The 27,324-nt window shown below is 40.9% G+C and overlaps 1 protein-coding gene across 2 annotated transcripts in view; it reads right to left on the bottom strand.

Annotated features, from left to right (window-relative positions):
* Positions 1-21,310, bottom strand: part of KDM3A (lysine demethylase 3A) — a 29,232-nt gene extending 7,922 nt beyond the window's left edge. Inside the window, exons 1-16 of one of the 2 annotated variants that reach the window (XM_068188988.1) lie at positions 21,164-21,310; positions 20,442-20,630; positions 17,806-17,955; positions 15,529-15,639; positions 14,106-14,208; positions 13,372-13,496; positions 12,821-12,893; positions 12,652-12,740; positions 10,292-10,443; positions 8,742-9,301; positions 7,300-7,501; positions 5,650-5,864; positions 2,838-2,990; positions 2,528-2,623; positions 2,068-2,195; positions 198-384 (exon numbers count right to left, since the gene is read on the bottom strand). In XM_068188988.1, the coding sequence (XP_068045089.1) occupies positions 198-384; positions 2,068-2,195; positions 2,528-2,623; positions 2,838-2,990; positions 5,650-5,864; positions 7,300-7,501; positions 8,742-9,301; positions 10,292-10,443; positions 12,652-12,740; positions 12,821-12,893; positions 13,372-13,496; positions 14,106-14,208; positions 15,529-15,639; positions 17,806-17,955; positions 20,442-20,612 (2,515 nt within the window). In that variant the 5' untranslated portion in view covers positions 20,613-20,630; positions 21,164-21,310. The other variant, XM_068188987.1, reaches the window with a different exon arrangement.
* Positions 21,311-27,324: the final 6,014 nt, after the last annotated feature.

Genomic DNA, 27,324 nt, shown 5'->3' with positions numbered 1-27,324 from the left:
ATACTTTCAGCAATGGGATCTTAATCCAGTTTTTCAAACAGAGTATGCTAACTCTGCCAGGCTTTACTCCAAGCCACTGAATACTCATCCCAGCAAGCTGATGACATCACTCTCAGCACAAGATATTGCTGGGTCTGACCTATATTCTTCTCACAAGCAGCCACAAAGGGTTTACCCCTCACTGGTTCTGCACATACCTTTGTTTTCTTTATTCACGTTTCCACTTGTTAGGTTTGAAAACCAATTTAATGAAGGAGAAGTATTTACAGAAGCAGTTTGTTTGCTTCCAAGTGCTGACTTTAGAGGAGGATCGTGTGTAGTGACTTGTGAGCTCAGGACAAAACTGTTGTGTTGAAGGCCAGGCCTGTCCCCAGATGCCAAGTGCTGAGAAAGCAAAGCAATAACTTGTTTGGACACAAACACACTCTACACAAAGGGAATACAAGCAATAGCATGTTCCAACTTATCCTTTAAACAGCAAAACGGTTTGGCCCTTCAAAACATATGATCTCCACCAGAGGTCAGCATTGCAGCTCAGGATCAGGAGATGATAGCTCAGCAGGATTTGGGATCTCCCGACTTTAGGAACAGCCAAAGTCCATCATCCCTCAAGACGAGCACAGAGAGCCAAGTTTCCCAGGTGCATGTTCTGGGAATTGCTTTGGAAACCAAGTGCAGTTTTAACAGCAGTTCTCATGCTTCTAGTCATAGCTGATGCTCAGGCCAGGGCTAAGTTGGAGCTCCAGTTCAGAGGACAAAAACAGATATGGAGCATTCCTAAATTTTTCTCTCGAGGTGGCAGCAAACGTGCACTCACCTGCCAGGTCTGAGCTACAGCTGCCTGAGTGCAGCACTGGCCAGCCCAATCCAATCACAGGATTGCCCATCTCCTGTGTAGCTGATTTATCTGGTCATTTGGAGGTTCCAGGAACAGACTAACCAAAACCACAGCTTTGCCCTGGGATTCCTGCATGGCTGGTGATATTTACTCTCTCTGCTCAATATTCACCTAAGAAATTATTCTGCTCTTTTGTTTGCCTATCATTACATTCTGTATTTCATCTCTCGCTGACTGCTGATCCTTGGCAAGGATTCTAAACATGACATAATACAACATGTTTCAACCTTTAATGAGCTTATCTTCACACAACCAGTGCAGTAACTAATTCTGTAAAGATGTGTAGATACATTTAATGCAGCTCTTTGTCCAGAATCACAGGAAATCTTGATTCGGGAGATTGAAGCCAAGTCAATTGAATGCTAACTTTTGAGTCACATAACTATCTTCCACACTTGTAACAACTGAAATAGTTTTTGTCTCTTCTGTTCATTACTTACACTGAAATCAAGTCCAGCCTGCTTCTTACACTTAAGGTAACATTTATTTTCAAAATAAGGCTATGAACAAGCATCTAACTAAATTAAAATCACTTAATTCACCCCATTTCTTGTGAGATACTTCCAAACTATGCTATTAATTTGTGCTCTGTTTTCAAAAGCAAAAAATACTACATCCATTTATAAATATATATATCTTGTGGGGTTTCCTTTGTTTAGGTTTTTTTTATAATACAGAGAAGTAAACCTACCAGATTGCCAGAGAAATCAGTGAATCTCCACACTCCTCAATTTTTTTCATGTTTAATTCTTTTATGAATCCCAGTGCTGTTCCCCCTTACTTATTCTTTTTTTTAGATGCTGCATGTATTATATCTCCAGGACCCAAGGAATAGCTACACTTCACAACCATTCCCACTCATCTGTTCTTCACATTCTTCTCTTAAGGGATCTCTCAGTCTAATCCCATTTTTGTTCTAAAAATCCTCACTGAGCCTTTTTTAAGGATAGGTTAACTAGTGAGGGCTCAGTGTCAAAGGGACACAAATGAGATTTTCCCAAAAACTTAAAGAAGAAGAGCTGAACAGTGAATACAAATTGTCCCTTTGTGGTGGGGTTATCACAGAGGTCAGGGCTGGCAACCTACAAAGTCAAATTAGCAGTGGCTTCAGGAACTTGCAATAAACTGACACAAACTTAACTGCACAGACATAGAGGCAGCAACAATACCTGTTTTGAATCCTCCTTTAGAGCTGGCTTTGATAGTGCTTTGAACTGCTTATTTGCACAAGGACAATTTGCCTTTATGCCCCATTTTGTTCTTACGGAGTGAACGATGTCACCAACATCATAGAGAGCTGAAGGGACAGAACCATCAGTGAGCTCACATGTAATCACAACATCCAGCAGTCACCAAGACTTTCTAAGAAATTGTGTGTGTTGTGCAGCTAGACACTAATATGTGAATACCATTCATCATTAAACAAGAAGTTCTGCTACTTCTTTGTAAAGGCCAAAGAGAATAAAATAGTATTAAACACACATGCTATTCCTGTCTTTGGATAATAAATGTTAAGCTTGTACTAACTCTACTACTAAAATCAAACCTTACTCAGTACAATATCAACAACACACAAAAGACAGCAAAATGCTACAGCACATTTTTATGTTAATCAAATATTTCCAATACCTTTTCCAGGAATTATTTGTGTAGGCATTAGATTCTCTGGTTCATGTGCCTGCCCCTTTACACATTTAAACCAGGAGAAAGTATCCGAGTCATCATCTGTAAAACAAAACCATGACATTTTCTTGTTACTGCTCTGGAAAGCCACATATTTTGCTATTATTGATACATCCAACCACAGGTCTACAACATGTCCTTTTGGTTAGGAAGGCTTTTTTTCGGCGCGCTTGAGGTTGTCATTGACTTCCAAGTCCAACGCAGATTTTATTTCCCCTCTTCCCCCTTTGTTTCAGGTAGTAATAAGCACTCCCACCTTCACGTGAGCTTTTTTTCCTCATCCTGTAGCAATCCACGCACACACCAAAGCCACACTTGGAGCAGACCCAGTGCAGGTTGAAGATCGTGGTGTCGCAGACGTCGCACATCTCGCGAACGCCGCGAACCGCGCGCTTCCAGGCCACCTGTCCTGCAGGCAAGAACAGGACAGTCAAAGTGTTGGTGCCAACAAATTCAGTATTTGCATGTTCACTACAGTCACTTAACAACTACAGTGATATGACTCAGACTTGGTCTTGTATTGGAACTCCAGAAAATGCTTTTGCTCTTACACAACAGTCCAAGCAATTGAGACCAGTTTGCTTCCTCCTGTGCAGCACCAACCACAGCTTTTATTCCTGACACGTGTCTGTCCAAGTTCATAAGCATATTCCTGACATTCTCCTAAGTGGAAATCCCACAGCTACTCCAGGAAATAAATTCAGGTACTGTTGGCAAGCTAAACTTAATGTGTAGCTTGCCACAACCATCTTATCCTTGTTCTCTATTCAGCAGTATGGTGGGTAAGTAGCTGTCATCCTTTTGGGAAGTTTTATGTGTTTGTGTTTATCTGACCTTCTCAGAATAGTTTTCTTCTCTGAAGCACTGACTGCTGTTGCTTAGGTCTCCTATGTACCCACTACAGTCCCCTTTCCTCATCCCAAGCCACTTCTTCAGTCCACTCAAAACATCCCAAACATTGACAGTATCTTGCAAAAAATTACAAGCCCTTCCAGGGCAGTATTATTTTTCTGTGAATCTGTGATTATGCAAGAATTATTTTAGCCTGATCTCCATTTTTTTTTATGTTGCCAGCTAGAAAACCAGACTAGACAAAAAGCACACACCTGCCTCCTCCTACTGCCTTCCACACTTGTAACTTCTCTGAAACTTTCCTGCCCACAGTGCTTCTTAATTTTAAAAGCAAGTTATGAGAGACCATGTCCTAATGCATGCTAAGAAAACCATACCAGCATCCAAGACATCTGCTGCTCTTGTTCTGAATAATGCCCATTGACTATGTATGGAACAACACTGGAATAGCTTCACACAATTTGTTCTTAAGTAGGAGGTAAAAATCGTTTGACTACTTGGTTCAGAATTTTTCCAAGAGACACAGGTCTAAATATCACCAGCTCCATTCTTCTCTGCCTTTAAAAAACATGCACTATATTTATATTTTCTAGGTCAACTCTCCAATTTCCCCCAAACAGGACGAAGGTTTTTTCTTATCTTTTGAAAGCCATTTCCTATCTTTTCTGAATCTTCTCTCTTTCTACTTCTCCTATTTTTTGGTTCCTCTCTGTAGTTTGATCCTGTTTCCTTTTGGCATTTGGTAGCCAAGGAAAACGTGACCTAACAAGCTGTTCTTTCTACACTAGTCAATCTTTTACTTTACAGGGATAATACATATAAATTTACCATAACTTCAAGTCATCTTGAAGGAATGAGGAATCTCCCTTTTTCCTGTGCTGACTGAGCATTCTTCCACTGAACTGTTCAAAGAACACCACATATTCAGACTAAATTACTTCTTTCCTGCCCAGGGCATTCAAAATAACTTCCATATTTATCAAAGTGAGTTCCCTTACTCTCACCAGTCAGGGCAATAAAATCAAAGAGGAATTAATGAGACTTTGCCCCTTTCAAGCCATTTCCAGAACTCACACATGTCTGTTTTTTAAGCAGAGGATGTTTCTGGTAGCTATGCCAACAGATGCATCCTCTGCTATTAAGAAACACCACACCTTCCCTTTGTTTCATGAATTCACCCAAAGCTTCACTCTCCCAGAAGTGTTTCTGTATTTCAGTCTACACATCTCACTCTGGCTGCAGATAATTTGGTTCCACAGGCCTGAACATGTTGCAGGTCAAGAAGTGCAAATCCTGCTGATTCCAAGCAGCCCAAGGTAAGACACCACAGCAAGTATTTCTCGAATATCTCAAGTCTTCCCCCTGCTTTTGAAGGGCATTCAAGCTTGTTCAGCTTTTTTCTTCTTTCAGAACAGTGGAGTGACTGCCAAATGGAAAGGATCTTTATCTAATGTCAACACTCCACAAACACAGTAGACAGTGGCAATCTCCTAAACTGTGCTGTACCCTGGTCATGCACTTAAAAACCAGAAAACAAGTACAGTTTTAGGAGTCATTCTGCTCCAAGAAGTGATTATGCAAGGTTGCAGACTTCCCCATTTGTCACAGAAATATTTTGATGTGGCCAAACCCCTGTGTTTGGGGGTGCTAAGTTTGCCCTGTCTACACTAATTAACTTCCTCAGTCAGTTATCCCATCACCAGCAGTTCTCAGGTCTATGCCCAGTAGGGCTGTACACAATCACTTCCAGAAGTGCTACTGGAAACTTGCAGGTGGAGGAAAAAAATCTCTTTTACTGACAGACAGCATTAGGTCCATGATGCAGTTACAATAAAATAGGACCAAAGCAATCTAACAGAACCTGTGCAAAGTAAAATCTTTATTTCATTTTCATGCCAAGAATAGATTTTGTTGTCAGCTACCTGGTAGTTTACTTCATTTTTTCCCACTTTGTAACAGGAAAAGTAATTTGATAAATTGAGAAACAACTTCTGACAAAGAAGGGTGGAATCACCCTTCCCTTTCCCCCTCCCTGTGAGAAGCAGAGTTGTTGACACTAGTTCACAGTGGCTCTTAACCATTCCCTCTCTGAAAAGAGAGGGACACTCAAGTTTTGTATGATATTTCCAAATACATGCAATTAATTTTCACACAGAAGCTTAAAGCTTCACTAAAGCTGTGAAAACACAAATGATTTCAATACAAGTTGATCTTACTGTGTGGTTCAATCGTTGACATGACTTCCTTTTCAGATATCACCAGCTGGCAGAAGTGGTCTCCAATGTTGGCGAGGATGTACTTTGCTGTGTCCAGATCTAGACCCACAACATTTTTGGATAAAGGCAGCCACAGGCTGATAGCCTCAGGGTCGTACTTATTTGGAGTTAAGAAACCTTCCTCACGCAGTATTCCATGCTTATTAAACTGCAGCCTGATGAAAAAGGGGGGAAAGGAGAAAAAGCCCTCATCACCTCAAATGCTGTACTGGTTTAAATTCATTCCAATCAGTCAATGCCTGAGTTGCAAGTGTGTGTGCTGTATGCCAATGAATTTACTCAAAGGTTACAACAGACATGGGTGAACATACTGGTCACTAGCATTAAGCATGTTCAATGCACTGCTTGTTTTAAAGAAAAAAAGACTGAAAACATTCAGGTTCTGAGTTAGGAAATCTACCTTACAACAAAAGGTTCTTTATTCACAAAAAACCAAATCAGGTTTACAATTTTTAAAATGCACTGGTATTAAGGCCATATCTAGAGATGGCAAGAGCAATAATTTTATCTAGGACTACATACAACTCTCAAGAGAAGTTACAATGCCTTAAATATAGACTATATTTCAGTAACAATTCATTTGGAAGCAGCTGTCAAAAAGCATCAAGTAAAATTTGAGAAAGATATTCTTGAGTGATTCTGCGTAGGTGGAAAGAATAAGATCCATATTGTTAGTAGTGTCTTAAATGGAAAACATGAAGAGTTCTGCTCAGGAACCTTTTTACCAAACACTGGACAAAGAAGGTGATTTCTGATGACAACGTGTGCTCACTGTTGTGTTAGGTGTGCCATGAGAACACATGCTGGTAGCTGCTGTCATCAGACAAATGCCATCTCCAGATTTGGTAAATTGCACATTCAATAAAAAGGGATAATTCCATCAGTTTCAAGTTCTAAACCAAAGGATTCATCTGATTTGAACTGCACTGCAAGTCTGGATTGTTAACCTGAGAGGACAAATTAGCATACTCTGTTGTTACTTTGGTCTCACACATCAGATTATACAAAGATTTACTACAGTAAATTCTCTAATCTGAGGATAAATAACAGATTAGAAACACATCTGTATTTTAAAAAATGTTTAGCAACAAAATTGAATTCCAGTGGGTGCACAGATTAAACAATTCCATGGCAAGCTTAAATGTCCCCAGCTGAAAGCCCATTGCCACTTACTGCAACTCTTCCACAGCTGTGGGTTCATGGCTGACATTTCAGGTGTCCAACCACTAAACTTCAGGAAACCTGCATGGAATCTACCCTCTCATTAGTAGAGAGGGTACAACTCTACTGAGCTGTAGCACTCAAACTAAACTCATGTTATCCTACTGGCATTCAGCCCAGAACAGCAAAATAAAGAGCTCCAAGTCCTGCCAAAATATTTTCTGCTCAAATGAAGCAGTTATATCATTTCTAAGGGCTAAAAACCCATAGGCAGCCACTCATTAGTTGGGAATATTGGTCTTATAGCCACACACCAGCATTAAATAGCTTTGAAACAGACCTCCATGAGACTATTCTGGCCATATAACTGGGGTTTTTTCACCTTTCACATGTAAGGAATTGCAGGGTGTTGACCTGAATTGTTCCTACCTTCTGAAGTGGAAGAAGCGGCAGAAGACGGTGGAGTCTCTCTGCTCCTTGTTCTTGCGGTAGCTGTCCAGGCGGCACTCCCGGCACTTGTGCAGGTGAGGGGCGATGTTATTGCAGGAGCCATCCTGCACAAATGCCTCTCCACTCTGCTGCAGCTTCTTCACTTTAGCAGCATCAGATAAAATGGACTTGCGAACAATTACTGCAGGGAAGAGCAGCCAGCATTAGAAAAGGCTCAGTTTTTCACACAGAAGTGCCAGCAAATGTATTTTAGTGAAAGATCCACATCAACTTTTCCTGGAAGTTCCACATTACACTGGAACTAAGTTATGCTAAAAATATTTGCAGTTGGCAGAAACCTCTTCTCCAGTCAGCAGGAACTGTCTCAAGCTGCAGTTCCAGTGGAGTCACACAGTCTGTGGACCTGGGTTTAAGAGCTCCTTTCACTTTTTCACGGAGGAGCATTTTAAGAACATCTGCTTTTAAAGAAGTTCTTCAGTCAGAGCTGGAGCCCTGAGCAGATTAGGGCATCCAACAACCATATTTCACAAGAAATGGGGACAGAGTATAACCTGGCCATTTCTCAATCCTGTTTTCCCCCTTCATGATGCAACAGCTTTCAGCATCTTACTGTAACAGATGCCAAACATTTCCCTTCCTCCTACACTGCCAGTGAGGCCTTGCAGGGGACACAACAGTGACTGCTTGGCTGGCTGTGTATCCATGCTAATTATGGAACAGCACATGGTAATCCAAGACCAAGCAACAGGAGAGAGGAAAAAAAGAAAAGAGGTGTGTATGTAGGGGGATTCCCAGAATGCTGAACAATCAGCAATATCACCAGACGCACAGCAGGACACATGACACCAGGAGGCCAGCTCTTTAAACAATCACAGCTTTCCCCTCCTGTCCCATGTGACAACCTGAAGAGCACACCAAATGGAAAAGGGGAACAAGGTGGGTGGTTTTGGGGCTGAATAGGTTTTAATTTTGGGTGGTGATAAGTGGGTTTTTGTTTTGCTCTCATGACAGTTTTTAAATCAAAGCCCCTCTTGAACAGAGCTTTGCTGAGGACAACTTCCATCCCTAACCGTGTTTGTAAAATTTAGGACCATCAATAAAAGGTAATTCTCATTATGCCATCAAGATCTGTATTCCAAAAAGAACCTTGGTTTTGTAACCTCTTTTGCCATTCTGTTCTTGCATATATTTTGTAACAACTTCTATCTAAAAACTAATGATTAGACCTTTTCCTTTATCAGGAAAGGGTGTTTCTCCAGCTTGTTGCATTCCTGTCTTAAAAGAACATTCAAATGACTGAAATTCCTGATTTACTCAATTTAAATTACTAATTTTGCATATGTAACAAATTACCTACTTCTAAGTAGTTAGACAGAAATTACAAGGACTTTCAAATGACAGGAAATTTTAGGAACACTTACTATTATCCTGGACCTTGGCACTTCCAGTCCAAAAGCTTTCACTTTCACCTTTGTCACAGAGAATTTCATTTGAATTTCTTCTAATAAAATACTCCATGTCTGCAAGTTCATCAATCTTGTTTCCTCTGTGGCTGTTCCAGCTGCTTTGTGATTTAACCCCACACTCACTGAAGGACAGAAGATGAGCATCTGAGGTTGAGGGTCTGCAATCTAAAGTTCGCTGCAGTTCAGTGCCACTGCCTCTGGGTATTGCTATGGAAGGGTTGGGATGCTGCAACTGTTTTATGGAAATGCATTCCTTGGGAAAGTTTGTTGCGGCCTTCATAAAAGGTTCATTGTTATTCTTCAGGTTGGTTCCCTTTTCATTAGCTGAATCAGTCAAAGACGAAGATCTTGGAGTTTTCAGAGAGGTATATTTACCGTTTTGATCACTAGGATTTTGTGTTTGTTCTTTAGACATAAGCCCCACTTTAGGAAAGGCTGTCAGCTCTTCTGTCAATGGTTTAACTCCAGTATTAAGACAGGAAGGATGAGTTTCCGGTAGGCTTCGTCTACATGTGCTGAAACACAACATGCAATAATTAGGAAAAAAACCACAATCCTGTCAAACAAATCAGAGCATCAGCTGCTCAATCTAGCCACACTTAAAGCTTGAAAGAAGAAATTTAGTTATTTAATTATGCTTTGAGTTCCGATGTGCAAGTATTTAAGATTTTGTGTGAGGCTAAATGGGTTTGTGTTTTTCAGGTGTTTTATGTGGATTTAATTTTTTGTAAGATCTAGAACAATAAAGCTCTACACCCATGTAGGCACACACGAAATTTGGGTATTGCTGCTACTCCACTTCCTTCTCTCACAAATAAATAGTTGCTTTCTCATTTTCTCCAGGCAACTGCTGAATAACCAAATGCATTTCATTTGCATGTCTGTGGCAGGATTTTCAAGGAACTTCTGCCTGGCAGCACAAGTCAGAATGGTGGAGACTGTAAAACATCTCTCAAAAAAAACCTTTTAAAAATCATATTTTCCACATTCAGCATGAGAGAGATAAAACTAGTAGAAAAATCCCTATTAGCACTTCAAATTTGGGTTTTCCTGTCACACTATTTCTACCATTACATCCATTTTGTGACAGAACTGGGGATAGCATAAGTTCAAAGGCACTGGTGCTCAACAGAACTATAACTGAGGACCTGTAGCTGATCTGCAAGAAAGCAGACACCTGCCTGAACGTGTTCTGGTTTTCTTGGGGGCAGGGAAGGAATGTATTTGACAAAGAAGGCACCACACCTGTGTATCCTTTTACAGATGGGTACAATGAAACAGTGACACTAGCCTGGGACATTGAAGGGCCACTTCCTTAAAGGTAAGAACACGGAATTAGGAACTAAATTACATATCCAGGGCAAGAAAATCTAATACTTTCCTACGCTGGTATAGCAGGAGAGTAGTTACTACAACTCTTTAAAATGACCTCAGAGTTCATGGTGCTAAGAATCAATTATTTTTGGAGGTAAAATGTCTGTATAAGCATAAAACTGCTTCCTTACCCCTGAGGAGTTTCTGCACCAAGGTTGGGTGGTGAGTTGGCTGGTAGGGGCAGGCCTGGGTGCCTTTGGTCTTTATTTGCAGGAGTACATCCCAGCAGTGCTTCACCCAGCACAGTTGGTACTGACTGCACATGTCCTTGACTGGGAGAAACCTGCAAGGGAGATTTTAACAGTTAGGAAAATTCAGGATAACAAATTATGGCTTTGCAGGGTTCAGCCTGAAAGGAAAAATATATTAGTACTCTTCCTACCATGTTTAATAAAGTCAATTCAAGAGTCACTCAGTTCATGAGGTGGAAAGACTTTAAAATGTCCTTTTAAACTTTATAGGTTCCATGAACGACTGTTCATGTTAATTCATTTCCCCTAATTAACAACTAATTTTTTGGGGGAAGTGTATTAAGAAAGTGGAAAAAAAGGGCAGAAAGCTCTGCTTTTTGTAACTGCCAGTGCAACAATGTTTCTAAAGTAATTGCAGTAATTGGCAGTCAGAAATAGATTTCTGAGCTCAGCTGAAAATCCCAGAGAAAATCAAAACTGTGAAGACTGACAGCATTACCAAAGAGCTAGATGTGAACTTTCTTCACATGCATGAAAATCTTTGCACCAGAGTTCTAGAAAGTGTTAAGTACAGAAATCCTACATTGATTAAATCAGCATCCTAAGAAATCTGTAATTCATTTAGGAATACAACAGGCCTACCAAATTAGCAAGTGTCTTTAGAACAGTAGCTTTTCTGTGTGGGTCCTTCCCCAGCTGGGAAGTTACACTACAAGCTCATTAGCATCAGCTCCAAAATATTTCCTTTTTGCTTTGGTACTAGACAGCTGTCAGGTACCAAGTCAAGCTCTCAGAAAAATGCTGCAGATAATTAACTCCACACAAGAAATCAGTACTATCACATACTTATTAACAAAAAAATATGGCTTCAGCTAATCACTCCCACATACTCACATCCACCAAAATCAAAGTAACAAATAGCTTCTGGTTTCCTTACTAGAAAGCACACCCACTGTAACCACTTTGAAAAAATGGTTGCAAGGCATTTCCCAAAGAGTGCAAAAGGGAAAAAATGATCCAGTCCTTTGAAGGAAGGTAGACTGGAAAATGAGAGGTAAATAACTTCACTATTTTAAGGAAAAACTATGGTAAAACAAGTTATGAATTCAGATCATGATAATTCTTCAGCAGGGCATTTGGAATGTAAAATACAGTCCAGCTTTGTGTGTGTCAAGCAGACTGTTCAATGGCTGAATTATGCAGAAAACTGAAGAAAGGCAAACTGAGCACCGAAAGCTGCTAAAGGTACCCAAGCACGAGCTGTAGGAACACAAGACTGCAATCCTTTGCTACTCCATGCTGCCCTGCTGCACACTCTTCCTCAGCAGTAAATGCAGGACAGGACACTCTCTTCACTGAGGTCTCATCCTGTGCTTGTTGCCTCATGCTGGTTCTTTGTGAGGTGGTTAAAGATTGCTAATGACTGTATCAGCCATTAGCCAGATCTGCACAGCTGACTCTACACAGGTCTGACTGCACAGAAGCAACAGAACCCTCTCCCTCCCATGCCAGAGCTTCCTGAAGACTGGCTACTCCTGCCTAAAATGCAGGTTTTGGTCTGAAACGCTGGGGCAAAATTGCTGGGCAAGTTTTGTTCAGCCAAGCCATGATTTTTCATTTGCATTTCTACACTTAAGGTAGCCAGATTGTCTTTTGACCTTTGAGAGTTTACTTATCTCAGTGATTTCTGTCAGGTCACTCACACAAGAAATAACAGTAGACATGAGAGTATCAGAAAAGTCACGTCCCCTTTCTGTACTAAAACAACCTTGAACTGCTGCTTGTGCAGCTTGAATCCTCAAAGTATCTTCACATCCCCTTTCTGTACTAAAACAATCTTCAACTGCTGCTTGTGCAGCTTGAATCCTCCAAGCATCCAAGTGCAGCTGAAGGTTTTGGGATCAAGTACAAAACAGTCAAAAGAAAGAATACGAAAAGTAAAGGTTATAAACTTCAGAACTCCTTTATGTTTTCTCCCACTGCAAATATAAATGACCAGGCAGACCAACTCTTAAGCAGAAGGAGGGGCCAAAAGCACAGTAAAAAAAAAAACCCAAACAAACAAAAATTGTACAAAGAAAAACCCCAACAAATCACCAACATTCAAGGCTTAGTAGCTTTTGCTCCAATTACAACAGGGCAAGATATTCAATTAATGCCCAGACAAGTTTGAAAGAACTCAACACACCCTGCAAGGGATTATATTTATCATTCTACTTTCTAATCTAATCCTTATTTAAGATGTTTTGAGACATGACAATCATTATGTAACAGATATATATAACAGAGCAAGACACTACCTCAGGAGAAGATTTTGTGTGTTTAGCATCAACACTTCCACTGCTGTCAGATGACTTCCTTTTCACACCTCCAATTCTTTTTGGTTTATCTGGAAGAGAAGGTGATCAAGATTAGTTTATCACAAATAACCTACTGAGTGTTTGAAGGACAAAAAGTAATAGGTCTTACCACATTTTCCATTGTTGTCATATATGATTTCAACATGAATTAATTCTGGATCAAGAGTTTTTAAAGCTGGAATCTTGAAAAGGACAGGAAACACAGAAGCAGCCATTTAGAGAGGTTAATATATTTATCTTAGATGTGGTGGTATGCACTAAGCTTAGATACAACTTCTAGGTCCTTTGAATACCAAGCTGAATTTAACAATGCACCATGAATTTAACAATGCACCATGCGACAGTGTCTCTGCATAAAAACACAAACTGGTGCTTGAGAACACAAACGTGTGCTGTCTGCACAGCACAGAGAGCAAAGAAACCAAGATCATGTTTGCTTCACTCCAGGTGTCCCTCATTTTTCATAGAAGGACATTTGTTACTTAATAATCTACCAGCAGCATAAAGAAACACTTTGGGTTATAGTGTTCTGCACTACACTGACACCCATGTTTAAAGATTACAGTAAAGACAGAAATAAAAATGGTGTTGGTGGAGACATAAATAAAATTTGCACTTATTCCCCATATCCACCTGTAAACCACTGCAACTGGTTCTTACCTCCTGACAGTTGACTTCTAGAGTTCTTGTGGCTGGATTACCATTGACAACAACTGCTGTGAACCACTGAGTAGAAGGGTCCAGGCTATAAATCCTAATTTTTGAGCCAATTATATTTTTTCCACCTACAAAATTGGAAAAGAAAAAAAAAAGCTTAAGACAAACAAGGCACGAAGATGACCAGTTATCAAAATGAATTCTTTGTCTTCACAGTATGGGAAATGAAAACTTTAAGATGCAATATTAACCTTTCCAAAAAGGTTCAAGCACATAAGTACAAATATACTGGTATGAACCCAGTAATTAAGAATTTTAAGCATTTAAAGCTGGCAAACAAAAGAACAATTTTAAATTTGACTAAAAAAGGAAGCCTCTATACAACACCTTGGAAGTTTTCATAAACAAGCAACAAACTGGAAAAAAATATCAAGTTGCTTGAAACAATAAACAACTCAAAATTTTTGAGAATTGCTACAAGTTTGATCTATTTCACAAGTACCAGGCCATCTATATGTGCCTAAATTACATATTCACTCTTTCAAAAGAAATACTTGAAACTCAAACATCAACAATCCTTCACATTTTGCATTCACTGCTGTGAGAGTAAAATCAGTATTTTAAAAAAGCCTGTATCCCCTAGAACAGATTACCAATTAATTAAACCACCACTGCAAGGATTTCCCTTTGGACTTGGGCATTTATTGCCAGCTTTCTGCTCCACAGTATGCTTGTACCTTGGACCAAGCGTGTCTCATCAAGGTGTTTCTTAACCAGAGCCTGAATTTCTTCATTTACATTTTGATCATCTTTAAGAGAAAGCCTGGAACCATCCACATCCTATTTCAGGAAAAAAAAAAAGAAGTTTGAATTCAAGATAATGCTTTTAACAAAATCCCACAGTATTTAAAAACAAGATGGCAGCAATTCACACAAATCCAGTTCTCATTAATCTGTTCCCCATCAGTTCTAGGATGTTGGACTGGAGGCAGATAATTTTTTATCACTAATTCCCATTATAAAATGTTTACATGAATGAAAACAGAGTCAGCTACATCTAAATTATTCATAATTCTTCAGAATAATGTATGTACATTAGCTTTTCCTCTCAAATTCTCGAATGAGAATTGATTCTGAAATTCAATTCTCAATTGAGAATTGATTCTGATGGAAAGGTCACAGCAAGTTTCCACCCAAGGCTCAAAGAGTGCAAATGAGAAAAGGGTTTGGGGTTGGGTTTTATCTTTTTGTCCCAGGCACTGCTCTGATATTTGTAAGAGGCAGAAGACTGAAAACCAGAAGTCAATAAACTGTTAGTCAAGATGCCAGTAAAGCAATCTTTTCCACTGCAGGGCTGAGATAAGGCTCCTGCATAAAGAGATCTCAATCCTGCTGTTGAGACAACATAAGCAAGACAACTATCTACAACTCAGAACTGGCTTTTAGTAACTCTCTTGTCAGTTTCTCTAAGAACTTGTATATTTGCTGACTGTTAACAAGTCAAAGTAGAACATTAATGATGGCACTACTTGCAGTCTCAACACAGGACAACCATTACTACTTTTATTTCAGACTGTTTACAGTCTTGAGAATAATTTCCCAAAAAGGCTAAATCCTTTATCTTTAGCAGATACTATTCTTCCTAACACCTACCCAGGAACAATAGTTTCAACTCACCTGTACCCAATTTTCACTAACAAACTTTCCTCTGGTGCTCAATAATTCAACCATCTCATTTACATTCTGCCCAATTCCTCCTTTGTTTAAGATTAGCAGTGATGTGTTTCTGTTAAATAGCAAGATTTATGCCAGACATTCCTGCAACTCCTTGTACAAAGTTCATGCTCAAAAGAAGAAAGGCAAACTATTCCAGGTTATCCCCAAAATCAACAAGAAACTGCTGTCACCTGAGCTGAACAGCTGTCCTAGCACACTCCCTCATCCAGCTTTCTCCTAAGTGACCCTGTCCTGAATCAGCTCCAGGGGGTTTTTAATCAGACACGTCACATTCAGAACTGGTATTTATGAGTGACAGAAATAAACACCTACTGCAAGTTTTTACCCATCTGAAGTTTGCATTTTGATTACATTACCCTGATACATCCTAAATATCAAGATAAGATATTAATCTTTCATCTCTACAAAGCTAGTCAAGGTTACCTGGATGGGTGTCAAGAGGTCTTTAGAAAGGAAAACACATTTCTCTTCACCCAGGTAGCGCACTGAAACCAATGATCCCATTCCAGCTTTGTCCACTAAGGACTTGTAGGTCTAAAAAAAGTGATAAACATATTCTCAGAAACAGAGCAAGATCTCATCACTCATCATTTGCATTAAAAAATTACTTTAATTTTGCTTCTATTTCTCTGTTAAGTTACCACATCTACGTGCAACTCTTGAAAACAAAGCTAGTTTTCAACAAAATTACACACCTAATGAAAGTTACTGGACTCCACTTGAAATTAATTTCCTATATCAGCATGAATTAGGAATTCAGTGCAGGTGGCTATCATTAGCAATTAATCATTCATGTCCACATGAAAAATTTATTAATGTAATAATTCTAATTGCAGATATATTACTAATAAACCTCTTTATGGTAGACTGGGGAAATAGCTAGCAAATCAAAGAATGCCTGCAGCACACTTTACATTAAAGTTCTCAAAACTCCCTGATAACACACTGAAACCTTTACTTAGGTACATGTGATGATTTGGACAGCCTTATACTTGTTGTAACATTGCAGTGCAATGATGAAGTTGTGTTCAGGTATACCAAAGGCTTTAAGAACAGAAAAAACCAAAAATTTCCTTTAAAAGCTTCTGAACGTTTCCTCATGTGTTCAAAATTAAATTTTGTCTAGTGACAGTAGCAGATCTGAGAGGACAAGCACCAGGAGCCTGGAACAACAGAAGTGGCAAGAGTAGCTCCTCCCTACCTGAAAGGTGTAATTGTGTCCCATTTAAAAAAAGGCAGCCATTCTGATAGGTGAAGGCCTTTTTTTGATCAGTCCTCCAAAAACCCAAACAGATATTCTTTCTTGTCTTCACCTCAATTAGGACAGCACTGGCAGAGGGACAAGATCCCTACATGAGGGACAAGAGTCTCTACAGGAGAAACTGGGCATTGTAAGAGTTCTACAAAGCTACTCCATTTGTCAGAAACACACTCTCCCATACACTTGAACCAGTAAGTTGTGATCGAGTTTCAAATAAATGAATCCACACACCTCTTCTGTGACCTCTGCTTTCCCACCCTGTGTGATGATGAAGGGAGAAAAAGGTTTTTTGCCAAGGCAAGATCCAGGACTGGTCTACATTTGATGCTACATCTTCCTTTGCTAAATGTATCCTTCCTTTGCAACATGTATCCTGCATGAACTGACACGTCAAACACCTCAGGAGGAAAACCTTATACCAAAACTGAAGACAAGCATCCAGTAAGAACTATTCAGATACGTGGAAATGGACAACAGCCAAGTTTAAATATTAAGGTTTTCAGAGCAAGCTGTCAGCAAAATCTACCAAAGGAACTGCTGATATTAATGCACAGCCCAGGAAATAAAATTAAGGATTTGTATTTCTATTTCCTCTCCCATTTTATTGGGTCCTACTTCCAATAAGTATCTGCTTAGATTAGCTTTGCTTAAGAAAGAAAGACCAGCTAAAACACAGCCATATGAACTACAATGCACACTTTTTACCTAGCCAAGTTAATAATATTAAAATACAGACTACAGCTTGAGCATAATTCACATTCAGCAAGTTTACATGCTTGCATTTTGACTTATCTCACTACTTTCTTGAGCAGCAATATCCAAAGTAGTCAAGTACAACTATACTGGCTGAATACATTAAGCCATGTTCCCTGATCACCTCCCCTAGCTAATTTGCCTATTCAGCCATGCATGGCAGGTACAGAAAGCTTAGTTCTCTCCTTGTACAGTATAGCTCAGCTTTTTGTAAACAGAAAAATCTAAATCTCACAAATCACTCATACCAGGCAGGCATCACAAAAAAGTAATCTGAATTATTTTTGTCCCAGGATCAAGAATCACCATAGCATTAACTTGAGGCAGAGTCAAAAACTTAAAATAAAAACACAGGCTATCCTTAGAAACCTATCATTTACACTTTTTCTCTCTATTTTAAGAGGAATCTCATGGAAGAAGAAACAAAACAGGAGTCTAGAGGGAGAATGAATTAACAATGTACAGAATAATGGTTTGAGAGAGAAGCAAAGTCATAAAAACTCATCTTTGTGTCCACCAACTTCAAATTCTGCCGAGCTCTGTCAGCTCAAGCTGCACAAAGAGATTTTCTCCCTTCCCAAGACACCCAGGAGTGAGGCTGCACTGGAGAAATTCACACTGGTGACAATGCTGTCCCAGAAGGTGAGCTGCAGAACCCAAGTGACTCAAGCCAAGAGTGTACTTGCCATTGCAGGCCACTGGACAGGAGGCATGGACTGGGTTTTCCTTTCAGCCAGCACCAGCTTTTGCTCCACCAGGAATGCTATCATCATCCGGCTGTAGACTTCTATCCATCTTCGCTTTTCCCAGGATTCATCATCAAATTCTACACAAATCTACAGAAAGGAAGAAAAGTGAGCGAGTGACAACCTAAAAAATCTCAGGCACGTTCAACACGGAAAAGATAACCCTATCAATTTACTCAAAAATAAAAAAATCATTAAATGTACTTATGATTCCAGCATGATTATTGCCTGTCACATAATCAAGCAATCACTAAAGCATCCAAGGTTGAGCCAGTATTTTATAAGTGATGGTCAATGTGAATTAGTTTATCATCATTACTCACAAAAAATAATAGTATTTACATTTAACTTTACAACTTCCTATCTCAGAAAGTTTTATGCTGCTCAAAGATAGGTAAACACATTAACACTGTCACTGGTGTTTACAAGCAGGGAAAAATATACACACCCCCCTCTAAAAAAGTCCACTAAAGCTAAAGGACTGCCTACAGTAGTGGCACAAGGATTTTCCACAAACTCTAGAGCACTGGAATAAACAAGCTGGTTTTCTTCCAGAAACATTTTAAAAATGCCAATCCAAAAGAATACTTTCAGCCAATTTATTGACAGCACAAATGACAGTAGAACGTAAAAGTGATCAAATTATCTAATGTGAAGGTCACTTCCTGACTTCTTTTAACTGCTATCCTTGTGAAATTCAGAAACACCTATGCAGATTTTTCAAAATTAAAACAATTTCATGGCAAAAATATGATGGCTTCACCAACCTCTTTGGGATAGCATTACCCTAATTTCAAAGGCAACATGGGAGATCAGCAAATTATTGGGAAAGACCACAAATACAACTTGGCCTGAATACAGGAATTGGAACATCTTGGTAGAGGAATCTACTCTTGGCAAAGTCATTCCCTCTTCCCAAAAAACACAGCAATCCAGCCTAACTACATTTAACAAACAGCACAGAAATCTCAGTTGAGTGAATCTCAGAAACATTTCCTGGTGTTTTATCATCCCTCTCAGGGGAAAGACAAGTGAAAACATGCACACAAACAGCATTACCACAGCCAGGAGTCATCGAACTAATGGGTGCAGAAATGAACTTGGTAATTTTGAGGTGCACAGAAACAATTAAAGAGATAAGCAAATAACAACCAGAACCAGAATGGCTTGTTTTGTCTACTGCATCAACACTGCACACACAGGAAAACACAGCTGAGAAAAATCATTTCAACAGCAGTTGACAGTTCTTCTATACAAAATAAAAATGGAAAGAAACACTTCTTTTACAGGAGAAATACTTAATTCCCCCTCTGAGCCCTTTATTATTTCGGGTCTACCATGCTTGCACAGAACTCCGAGAGGAAAGGAGATAGGATGTGTTTTGGTACAAAGCTCTCCGCACCTCCATTGCCCACTCTGCAACTCCTTTAACCACTTCAACTGGAGAACAGTCAATCACTTCTGGCAGAACCCTAACCAGCTACAAAGATCACAACAGAGACCCCCATCAGCACCTGCTTCTTCTGCTTTGCGGACAAAGTCCCCAAGAGTTTTCTGCAGCAAGAACCTCCTCCTCGCTACCAGCACGGCACAGGGCACAGCCCCGCGCCCAAAAATGGACAAAGCTCCACCCCTGCCGCAGACCCACAACAACAAGCTGGTAACAAAGTTTACGCTTTCAAGAAAGAGTTAGAAACATCCAAAGTTTCGTTTTGTTCGACAAGTGAGTCAGTTAATCAGAGGTCAGTAAGTTCTCATTACCAAAAAAGAGGAAAGGAGACAGTTAAAAGGGAAAGATGGTGCTGTTCTTGCTGTCACAGGACAGCCATCAAAGTCTTCTGGAGAAACAAGCGCAAGATGCCGCTGCTACAATGGAGTTTTGTCCTTGGGGAGCAAGCACTCAGTCTATACTCTAGTGTCCAGACATGGCTGAATACTTCTAATGACTACAGCTGCCAAATAAAGCCCCTTAACAACTTCACAGCCAAACCGTAAACTCAGCTTGACTCCCACACAAAATACACAGCTAACCAATTACGCCACGCTTGCAATAACTATGTGTTCAAAAACCCACTTGGTAATCATTAATAAGAAGAGGCCACCATGCAAGAAGAGTCCGAGAGACCTCCAGCACCAGGCATGAATTTGGCGTGACTTTAAAACCTAAGTAGTTGCTCACGACCTGCTGCTCCAAAGAGCAGGAAAGAAAAGTCACTGATCCCAACAGCATTGGAGGGTTTCGGTTTCAACTCCGGGGGCAAAAAAACTGTTCACAGCTGGCAAGACCTTAAATTACCTTTAGGAAATAAACCATATGAACAGCGGGTGCGGTAAAAACCTGTTTTACAAAATGCCGGTGGAAGAATGCACATTTATAATTAGTTGAGAGGTAATTTGCGGGATTAGTACAAGCACATCGGGGACTCGGGCAGGGGCGCACGTTTCTAAACGAGTCGGCCAAGACGCCTCTGCTCTGCCCCCGAGAGCAGCATGGGCACACACGTGTACACACAGCCACACCAACTCCCCCGGCCACACTCGCGATTTAGCAGGTGTCTCTGAAAGCTCCCGGTTACCTTCAGGTCTTGTTTGGATATGTCCGTGTGTGACACAGCCCGGATCCTGCCCGACTTCCAGGGCCATTCCGAGATGAGGCTGGCGTCCCACGTCCTGTCCTCCTCTTCCGACAGGCAGAGGAACCTCTTCCCTACGAGCAGCGACCAGCTCCCCTCGAGCCTCAGCACCATTTTAACTCATCGGGAGGCCTTCAGCGAGGAAAGCGACGGAAGGAGGAGAGAAACACACAGGGCAGGGTAGTGAGCTCTTCCTCCTTCCCCTCCCGGCCGCCGCCCCCGCTTCTCCGAGCGGCTCCAGCCAGACCCCCGGACACCCACAGGTCGCCCCCCCGCCCACGGTCCTGTTAATCACTTCTCGGCGGGGGTGGGCGGAAGGAAACACCAGAAGGTATTTCCAGAATGGCTGCAGCGCAGCTCCTGGCCATTCCCACCCCCGCCGCCTCTTTGTTTCCTCCTCCGAGGAGTCAGAGCGCCGGGCGGCAGCCGAAGGGAAGGAGAAGGCGACCAGGCCAAGCTCCTTCCGCCTCACCAACACCCCGGCCTGCCCACCCGGGCAGACCTCCAGCCCTGCCCCTGCCCTCACCTGCTCCCCCCCGGCCCCGCTGCCGGCGCACCCTGCAGTCACACCGGGCACGGGTCCCGCTCCCCTCCACCCCCCCGCGCCGACCGCCACCGCGGCCAAGCGACACCGTCGGAGCCGCGCCGCGCACACGCCCCCTCACCCGTGCGCGCGCCCCCGTCCCGCGACCCTATTGGCTGTGCCGCGCCAGCGGGGCGGGGCCGGCAGCGAGTCTCCGGCCGCGATTGGCCCGGAGGGGCGGGGCCCGCGCGCCTGGGCACACCCCTGAAACCGTTGCTCAGCAGATGGCGGATAAAAAAATAAAAAACGGTATATCCTTCCGCTTGAGCGTCGAGAGAAGGAGTCCCTCGGGGCCGGCCCGCGGAGTGGCCGCAGCCGAGCCCCAGGGGAGGCACGAGCGCGCTCTGGGCCGCGGCGCCTCGCTAGGTCCGTGTTCCCTCCTCGGGAGCGCCGGGCCTCCAGCTATTGGAACTGCCTTTAGACACGGCGGAGGGATCGAAGCGGGCCCAGAGGGCGTGATACGGCCCCTTATACGTGCGGCTCGCGGCGTACTCAGATATAGCACAGGGGGCGGTGGCACCTGCGGTGTCGTCCTGCGCATGCGCACGGGGCGGGGCCAGCACCTGCGGGTGCCCCACGGGCCGCCATCTTGTCATGCTGAGGGAACGGGGACAGGTGGGCCCTGTGGGGCAGGGGACAGGGCGCAGGGTGAAATACCGCAAAATAACAATGTGCCCGAGGTTCCTGGCGAGGGTGGCAGACTGTGGAGGCGCTCCAGTTGTGGTCAGTGGTGGTTGTGTAGTTACACCTAAAAGCAAATGGCTTCCAGCAGCTCACGCCTTTAACATGAGACCTGTGTGTTCTTAAAAGTAACAAGGCAAGATGACAGAATCGTAATTGGTTTGGGTTGGAAGGGTTCTAGTGCCTTGCTGCCCTGACAGGGAAGAATTTTTTCCTTATATATAATCTAAACCTTTTGCCTTTCAGTTTAAAGGCATTCCCAATGAGAACCAAGGAGTTAAACAAGAATATGACATGATCTGGGTGACGGTGTTCAGCAGTCACCCAAAAAGACACACATACTCCTCCACTCTAAGACTTTCCCACCAGAGCATGTGGGAGGAAAAGACCACAAGTGCAGAAAGTACCCAAGGCAAAGAAGCTGTTGTCTCATCCAGTTTACTAAAATCTCACGGTGCTCAGCTTGAGCTTCCTCCAGGGTTCCTTCCATCACTAGAGATGTGTGAGCTTCAAAAACCCCCATCAGAGAGCACCGTGACATTCCTGCCATGTTGTGGTCTCATCCTCCATTTTCTCCAGGAATCCATTTCCATCTTTAGTTTGAATGCATTTTTAAAGCCTTTCCCACCAATTTGCTTTCACCGATCATTTGTTTACTACCTTTAGACAAAAGCATTCATATATGAAATCAAAAGGCACAAAAAATTCCTCATGTGCTACGATGAGGAAATTGCTGTCTACTCCACGGAAAATCAGACAGTCCAATTTCTTTTACAACTGTAGACAATCTCCAATGATTTCTGTCAATGAGATGAACTTAGTAATTGCTACAATTTTCAGCAGGGAGAAACAAAAGAAATAAAAGTGAATAATAAAAGCATGATAGATCGGCTACTGTGTGCAGTCTGAAGAGCCACTTGTTAGCTGGCACTGAAGGAAAAAACAGGTATGTTTGCTTCTCAGATTTGAATATTTACTATATAGACCAGACCTGCAAGGTGGAATTTGTGATAAGATGTTGTAAAGCAAGCTAGATGTGAAACTACCAAATTACTTGTTTTGTCGCAGACTTTAGGCTCGTGTAACAGTGGCTGTACAATTGACACATCACACCATGTAGGTGTTGCATAATCTCATTATTTAAAGCCCTTAGATTTTCTGCAGAAAGAACACTTTGCCTCAAAGAGTAGATGATTAATACATGCAGGAAGAGGGATGTCAGGCTATAATGAAGCAATATTAGTCAATGTAATTTATCAAGCTGTTGGTAGCACTCCAGTTGCCTAATAGTATTTTTTTTTCACGTTAGCATCAGAATAAAGTAAGGCTTTAAGGAGAGATTTGAACGACAATAACTTGAGTTTAGTGAATGAGCAGCTCCCACATGCAAAGAGTGGCAGGGAGGCTGGTCAAAGGTGTTTCAAAATTTAATGTTTTAAAATTTATTGTCCTGGTCTAGAAGGCTGGGAGTACAGAGTGACATAGTCCATGAATGCCCTCGAAAATGAACTTATATAGGAAAGGATGCTAAATGATGATGGGATCAAAAAGCATTTTATGTGACTGTACATAAAATAAAATGAATTGGCAGAGACCAGAAGAGAAGGTGGGGAAGCAGAGCACAAGTTGACAAAAGCCTGGACAAAACTCAGTCATCCAGGGTACAAACAATCTTTCAAAGTCCTGAAAGAGTAGAGGTATTCAAATCCTAGGGGCTAAGTAGAAGCCACACAACTGAAGACTTTTTGCTTTTGAAACAGAGAAAGTAATTAGCTACTTGTTTCCGTTCCCTAGGATTCTTCATTTCTTGAAATTAAATAAGCACCAAATCTCTTTCTTAAATTATCTTGCTTCTTTAAAAGTTATAAGTTAAGGTAACCAGTAAAGTCTTGGGTCAAAAAGTGAAATATATAAAATATAAAATTATCACCCTAGATATCTCTGAATTTGCTGCATGGTTTAAGTACTTGTTTCTCAGTATGACAACCGTATAATACAGGAAAAAAGTACTGTTGTTTTTCTTAACTGTTTTTTTTTATCACCACTCACAATAGCCTCCACAAAAACTAATGTCTGTTAGAAATATTTTTTGTGTAATTGCCCACCTTCAGTGCGTCAAGAGAAACATCAAACTGTTCATAAATAAGTTTCAGGCTAACCCTATGACAATGGCACAGGTGCAATTGTCTCACTCTGCATTATTTACTCAATGTCTGTTGAAGTACCTGCAAGACAAAGCAGTGTAGTAAATAAACAGAACTGAATGAACATCAAAACAGCATGTTTCAGCCTGTTCTTCTGCCTGCATGAAGTTTTGAGCATAATTTTTTTCCAGCTGGCCCTACCTACTGGGTTGAACTGGTAATAGGTAAGCCTTTAGCTCCTATGTGAGAAAGGAGTAATCTCTGCAAAAAGGAGCTCTTTAAACAGTAACTTCAGAACACACTTCAATAAATTCTTCCTTTCAGCCACCATTAAGTAACAGAAAATTTCTCATGTGTGGGGTATCACTAGGAAAAAGAGCAGAAGAGGCTTTGAGGTTTGAATTTAATTATTTGAATTTAACAGTTCACTTTAAATTGGAATTTAGCAATAAAACTCAATAGCCAATTTTATGCCGAAACAATTGCACATTCAGGCATTTACTCCTACCTCTCTGCATATAAAATCTGGATGTGCTATTCAAATATTTGTGCTTGAAAATTGGCCTCCCACTACCTAGAAGTATTTGATGTCACAGACACTTTACAAGAAAGGGCTTGTAAATACTTGTAGATACACTTTACTATATATATATATATATATATATATATATATATAACAAAATACACTTTACAAGAAAGGGCTTGTAGAATACTTGTAGAATCAAATACTTGTAGAAGTATTTGATGTCACAGACACTTTACAAGAAAGGACTTTACAGTCAGAGAATCAGAGAAGGGGCTCTAGATAACTGTTCTGGCACTGTGTTCTCCAAAGATGTTTTCCATACAAGGGAGCAGATTGTTTTTCAGGGCTCTCCTTCATTTCCAGGTTAAACTACCAGTGTGTGTGCAGCTACAACAAGCAATGATCAGTGCAGAATGTTATGGACCTGGTTTTTTTAAATCTCTGCTGTGGTGACATTTAAGGGTCTCCATTCTCAATCAAAGGGCCTCTGAACAGGGGGCTGTACAAGCACAGAAGAGGAACATGGAGTCCTTTATATTCTAGTGATTAATGATGGAGGTGTATGGGTGTGTAATTAAAGTTGGAAGTCCTTATGGCCAGGCTATGAAACCACCAGCTGTGCTCAGAGCATGGTGCCAATAGCACCAGGGCTGTGGGTTTAATCCCTGTATGGGATATTCACTTAAGAGCTGCACCTGGTGGATCCTTGTGGTTCCCTTCCAACCCAGAATATTCTGTGAACTGGAAGCAGAGCTTTGGGAGATGACCCATTAGCTCATTTCTCCAGTATGTCTTGAGATGTGGTGCTAAAGAATGAGCAAAAACTACCAGAAACTTTCTTATTAGCACCAAACTGATGTAGTTAAATGACTCCTTAAGTAGCTAATGTAGATCAGTCACTACTTGTATCCGACCTAGCTGTAGTTATAGCAGGAAAAGTTCCTTACTCAGGTACAGGCGCGTTACCTCAGCACACCTCACCTGGATCAGCTTTGCAAGAGTGGCAGGACTGGTTTCCAGGTGCTTTTTCCAGTGATTATCTCTTTACCAAAAGTTAAAATAAAATAACTCATGTCATACATTAGTTAATATTTTCTCAGTGTCTGAAGCTGAAGGAAGCACATATTTTGATACAAAGTACATTTTAATTTTATGCAGTTAAGTTTACTTGCTGAAGGAAAAACTATGAGAAATGCTGACCTACTCTTTTCCACTCCCATACATATTCTGCAGTGGGGACTGTCTTTTGCTAGTGATGAGTTAGTAGGACTTCAATTTTTTATCCCAACTGTAGAAACAGGAAATCTTGAGACAACTCTTAGGATGATAAAACAGGATCAATTATTACATTTTAATTGACTATTAATTTAACATTTAATTATTTGTGTGATAAGTATTATCTGGGGATTGGAATTAGATATTAAATTTTGCAGATTAATTCTGAAGTTAAATTAGTATTTAGAGATAGAGTGATGCAATAACCTTTACAAAGTAACCATGAACAAGCATTATACATAAAGTGTGGTGAGTAATTCTGTGCTGTTTTGTTTTTCCTTGACTGCTTCAGAGGAAGAAGGCCTGTTGTGGAAAAAAAAAAGCTATTTCCCCTCAGGTAATAATACATTATCATTTAATAATTCAAAGGGTTTGGGGTATCATTCTTTAATAAAAGAATGCAAATCAATAGTATCTTGATGGATATATTTGAACACATCATAGGAAGCACCACCACAGCAGGAATGTCATGGTGATGTACAAAGGGAGATATTGAAAGGTGGGTAAAGAGATACAGTGAACTTTAAGCAACATTGTTTAATGATCTGAGGAGAGTTGTTCTTTGTTAATTAGCCTAACCTCCAGAAGCCTCACACCAAAACTGCAAACAGAACATGTTGCTCATATTTTGTTCCTTAAAAATATCCAGGCTCTTCCACCGTTGAAACAACATAACCTGGCTTTGGCAAAATTAGACTTCACACCATTTCCTGCCAGTGCCAGAGACATTCTTTTAGCTTGTTTCAAGTTCCTCCTGCTCTTTATTTTAAAGAGATCTCTTTTGTGATAGTGTGTCTTCCCTTGGGAGAAAACTTACTCCTTTCTCTTGGAGATCTGACAGATTTCAGCAGCTTGGGCTGCTGGGCATGTGCAGCTGTTAGGTCAGCGAGTCCTAGACTGGGAATAGAAATTGTTATAATATTAAACTAAAACTAAACTACCCTCCTACGTACTTTTCTAAGTACATTTGGACTGAATTCACACTGCTGCTTTTGATTATTCAAATCCACATCTTGGAAGTTCTCTTTCAGCCTCTGTAATTTAATGCAGTTTTTGACAAAATAGTGAACATTTGAGAAGTAGTGATCCTTGAGTTATGAGTATGTGCAATTTGGACAAGAACTTTGACTGTTCTTGAATGTGTATTCACTTAAAAAGAGACTCAGCCTTTTGACTGGAGGGAGGACACACTGGAGAGTGATCTCAGTAGGTGGTTGTACATGCATGAATCTTATTGATGGACTACAGATCCTTCCACCCCCTGCAGAGAACACCAGCTCTCTTGGCTCTAGATTTTCTGTCCTGTCACTCACCAACTTGCCCTTGAACTGTAGCAATAAATGTATTGTGTGGTTTACCTGCTACTGCAGTAACTGATTCCAGTGGAAAAATGCAGTAACTTTTCACATCAAGGGTCAACTGAGAAATAATTTCCTATTTTTTAAGAATTCTGTATATTGTGCTGATATAATGTTAACAAAGCTAAAGTAATATATCACTGAAGCTAAAATGAAAAGAAATTGAAATATTACGAAATATTAAGATACCGGATATTGGTGAATATAGAACTGGGGATATTTAGAAGTTGTATATTGCTAAATGTGACCTAGTTGGTAC

This window comes from Anomalospiza imberbis, chromosome 4, assembly GCF_031753505.1.
Source record: "Anomalospiza imberbis isolate Cuckoo-Finch-1a 21T00152 chromosome 4, ASM3175350v1, whole genome shotgun sequence".
Classification (NCBI taxonomy): domain Eukaryota; kingdom Metazoa; phylum Chordata; class Aves; order Passeriformes; family Viduidae; genus Anomalospiza; species Anomalospiza imberbis.
This window is presented reverse-complemented; position numbering and strand designations above follow the sequence as displayed.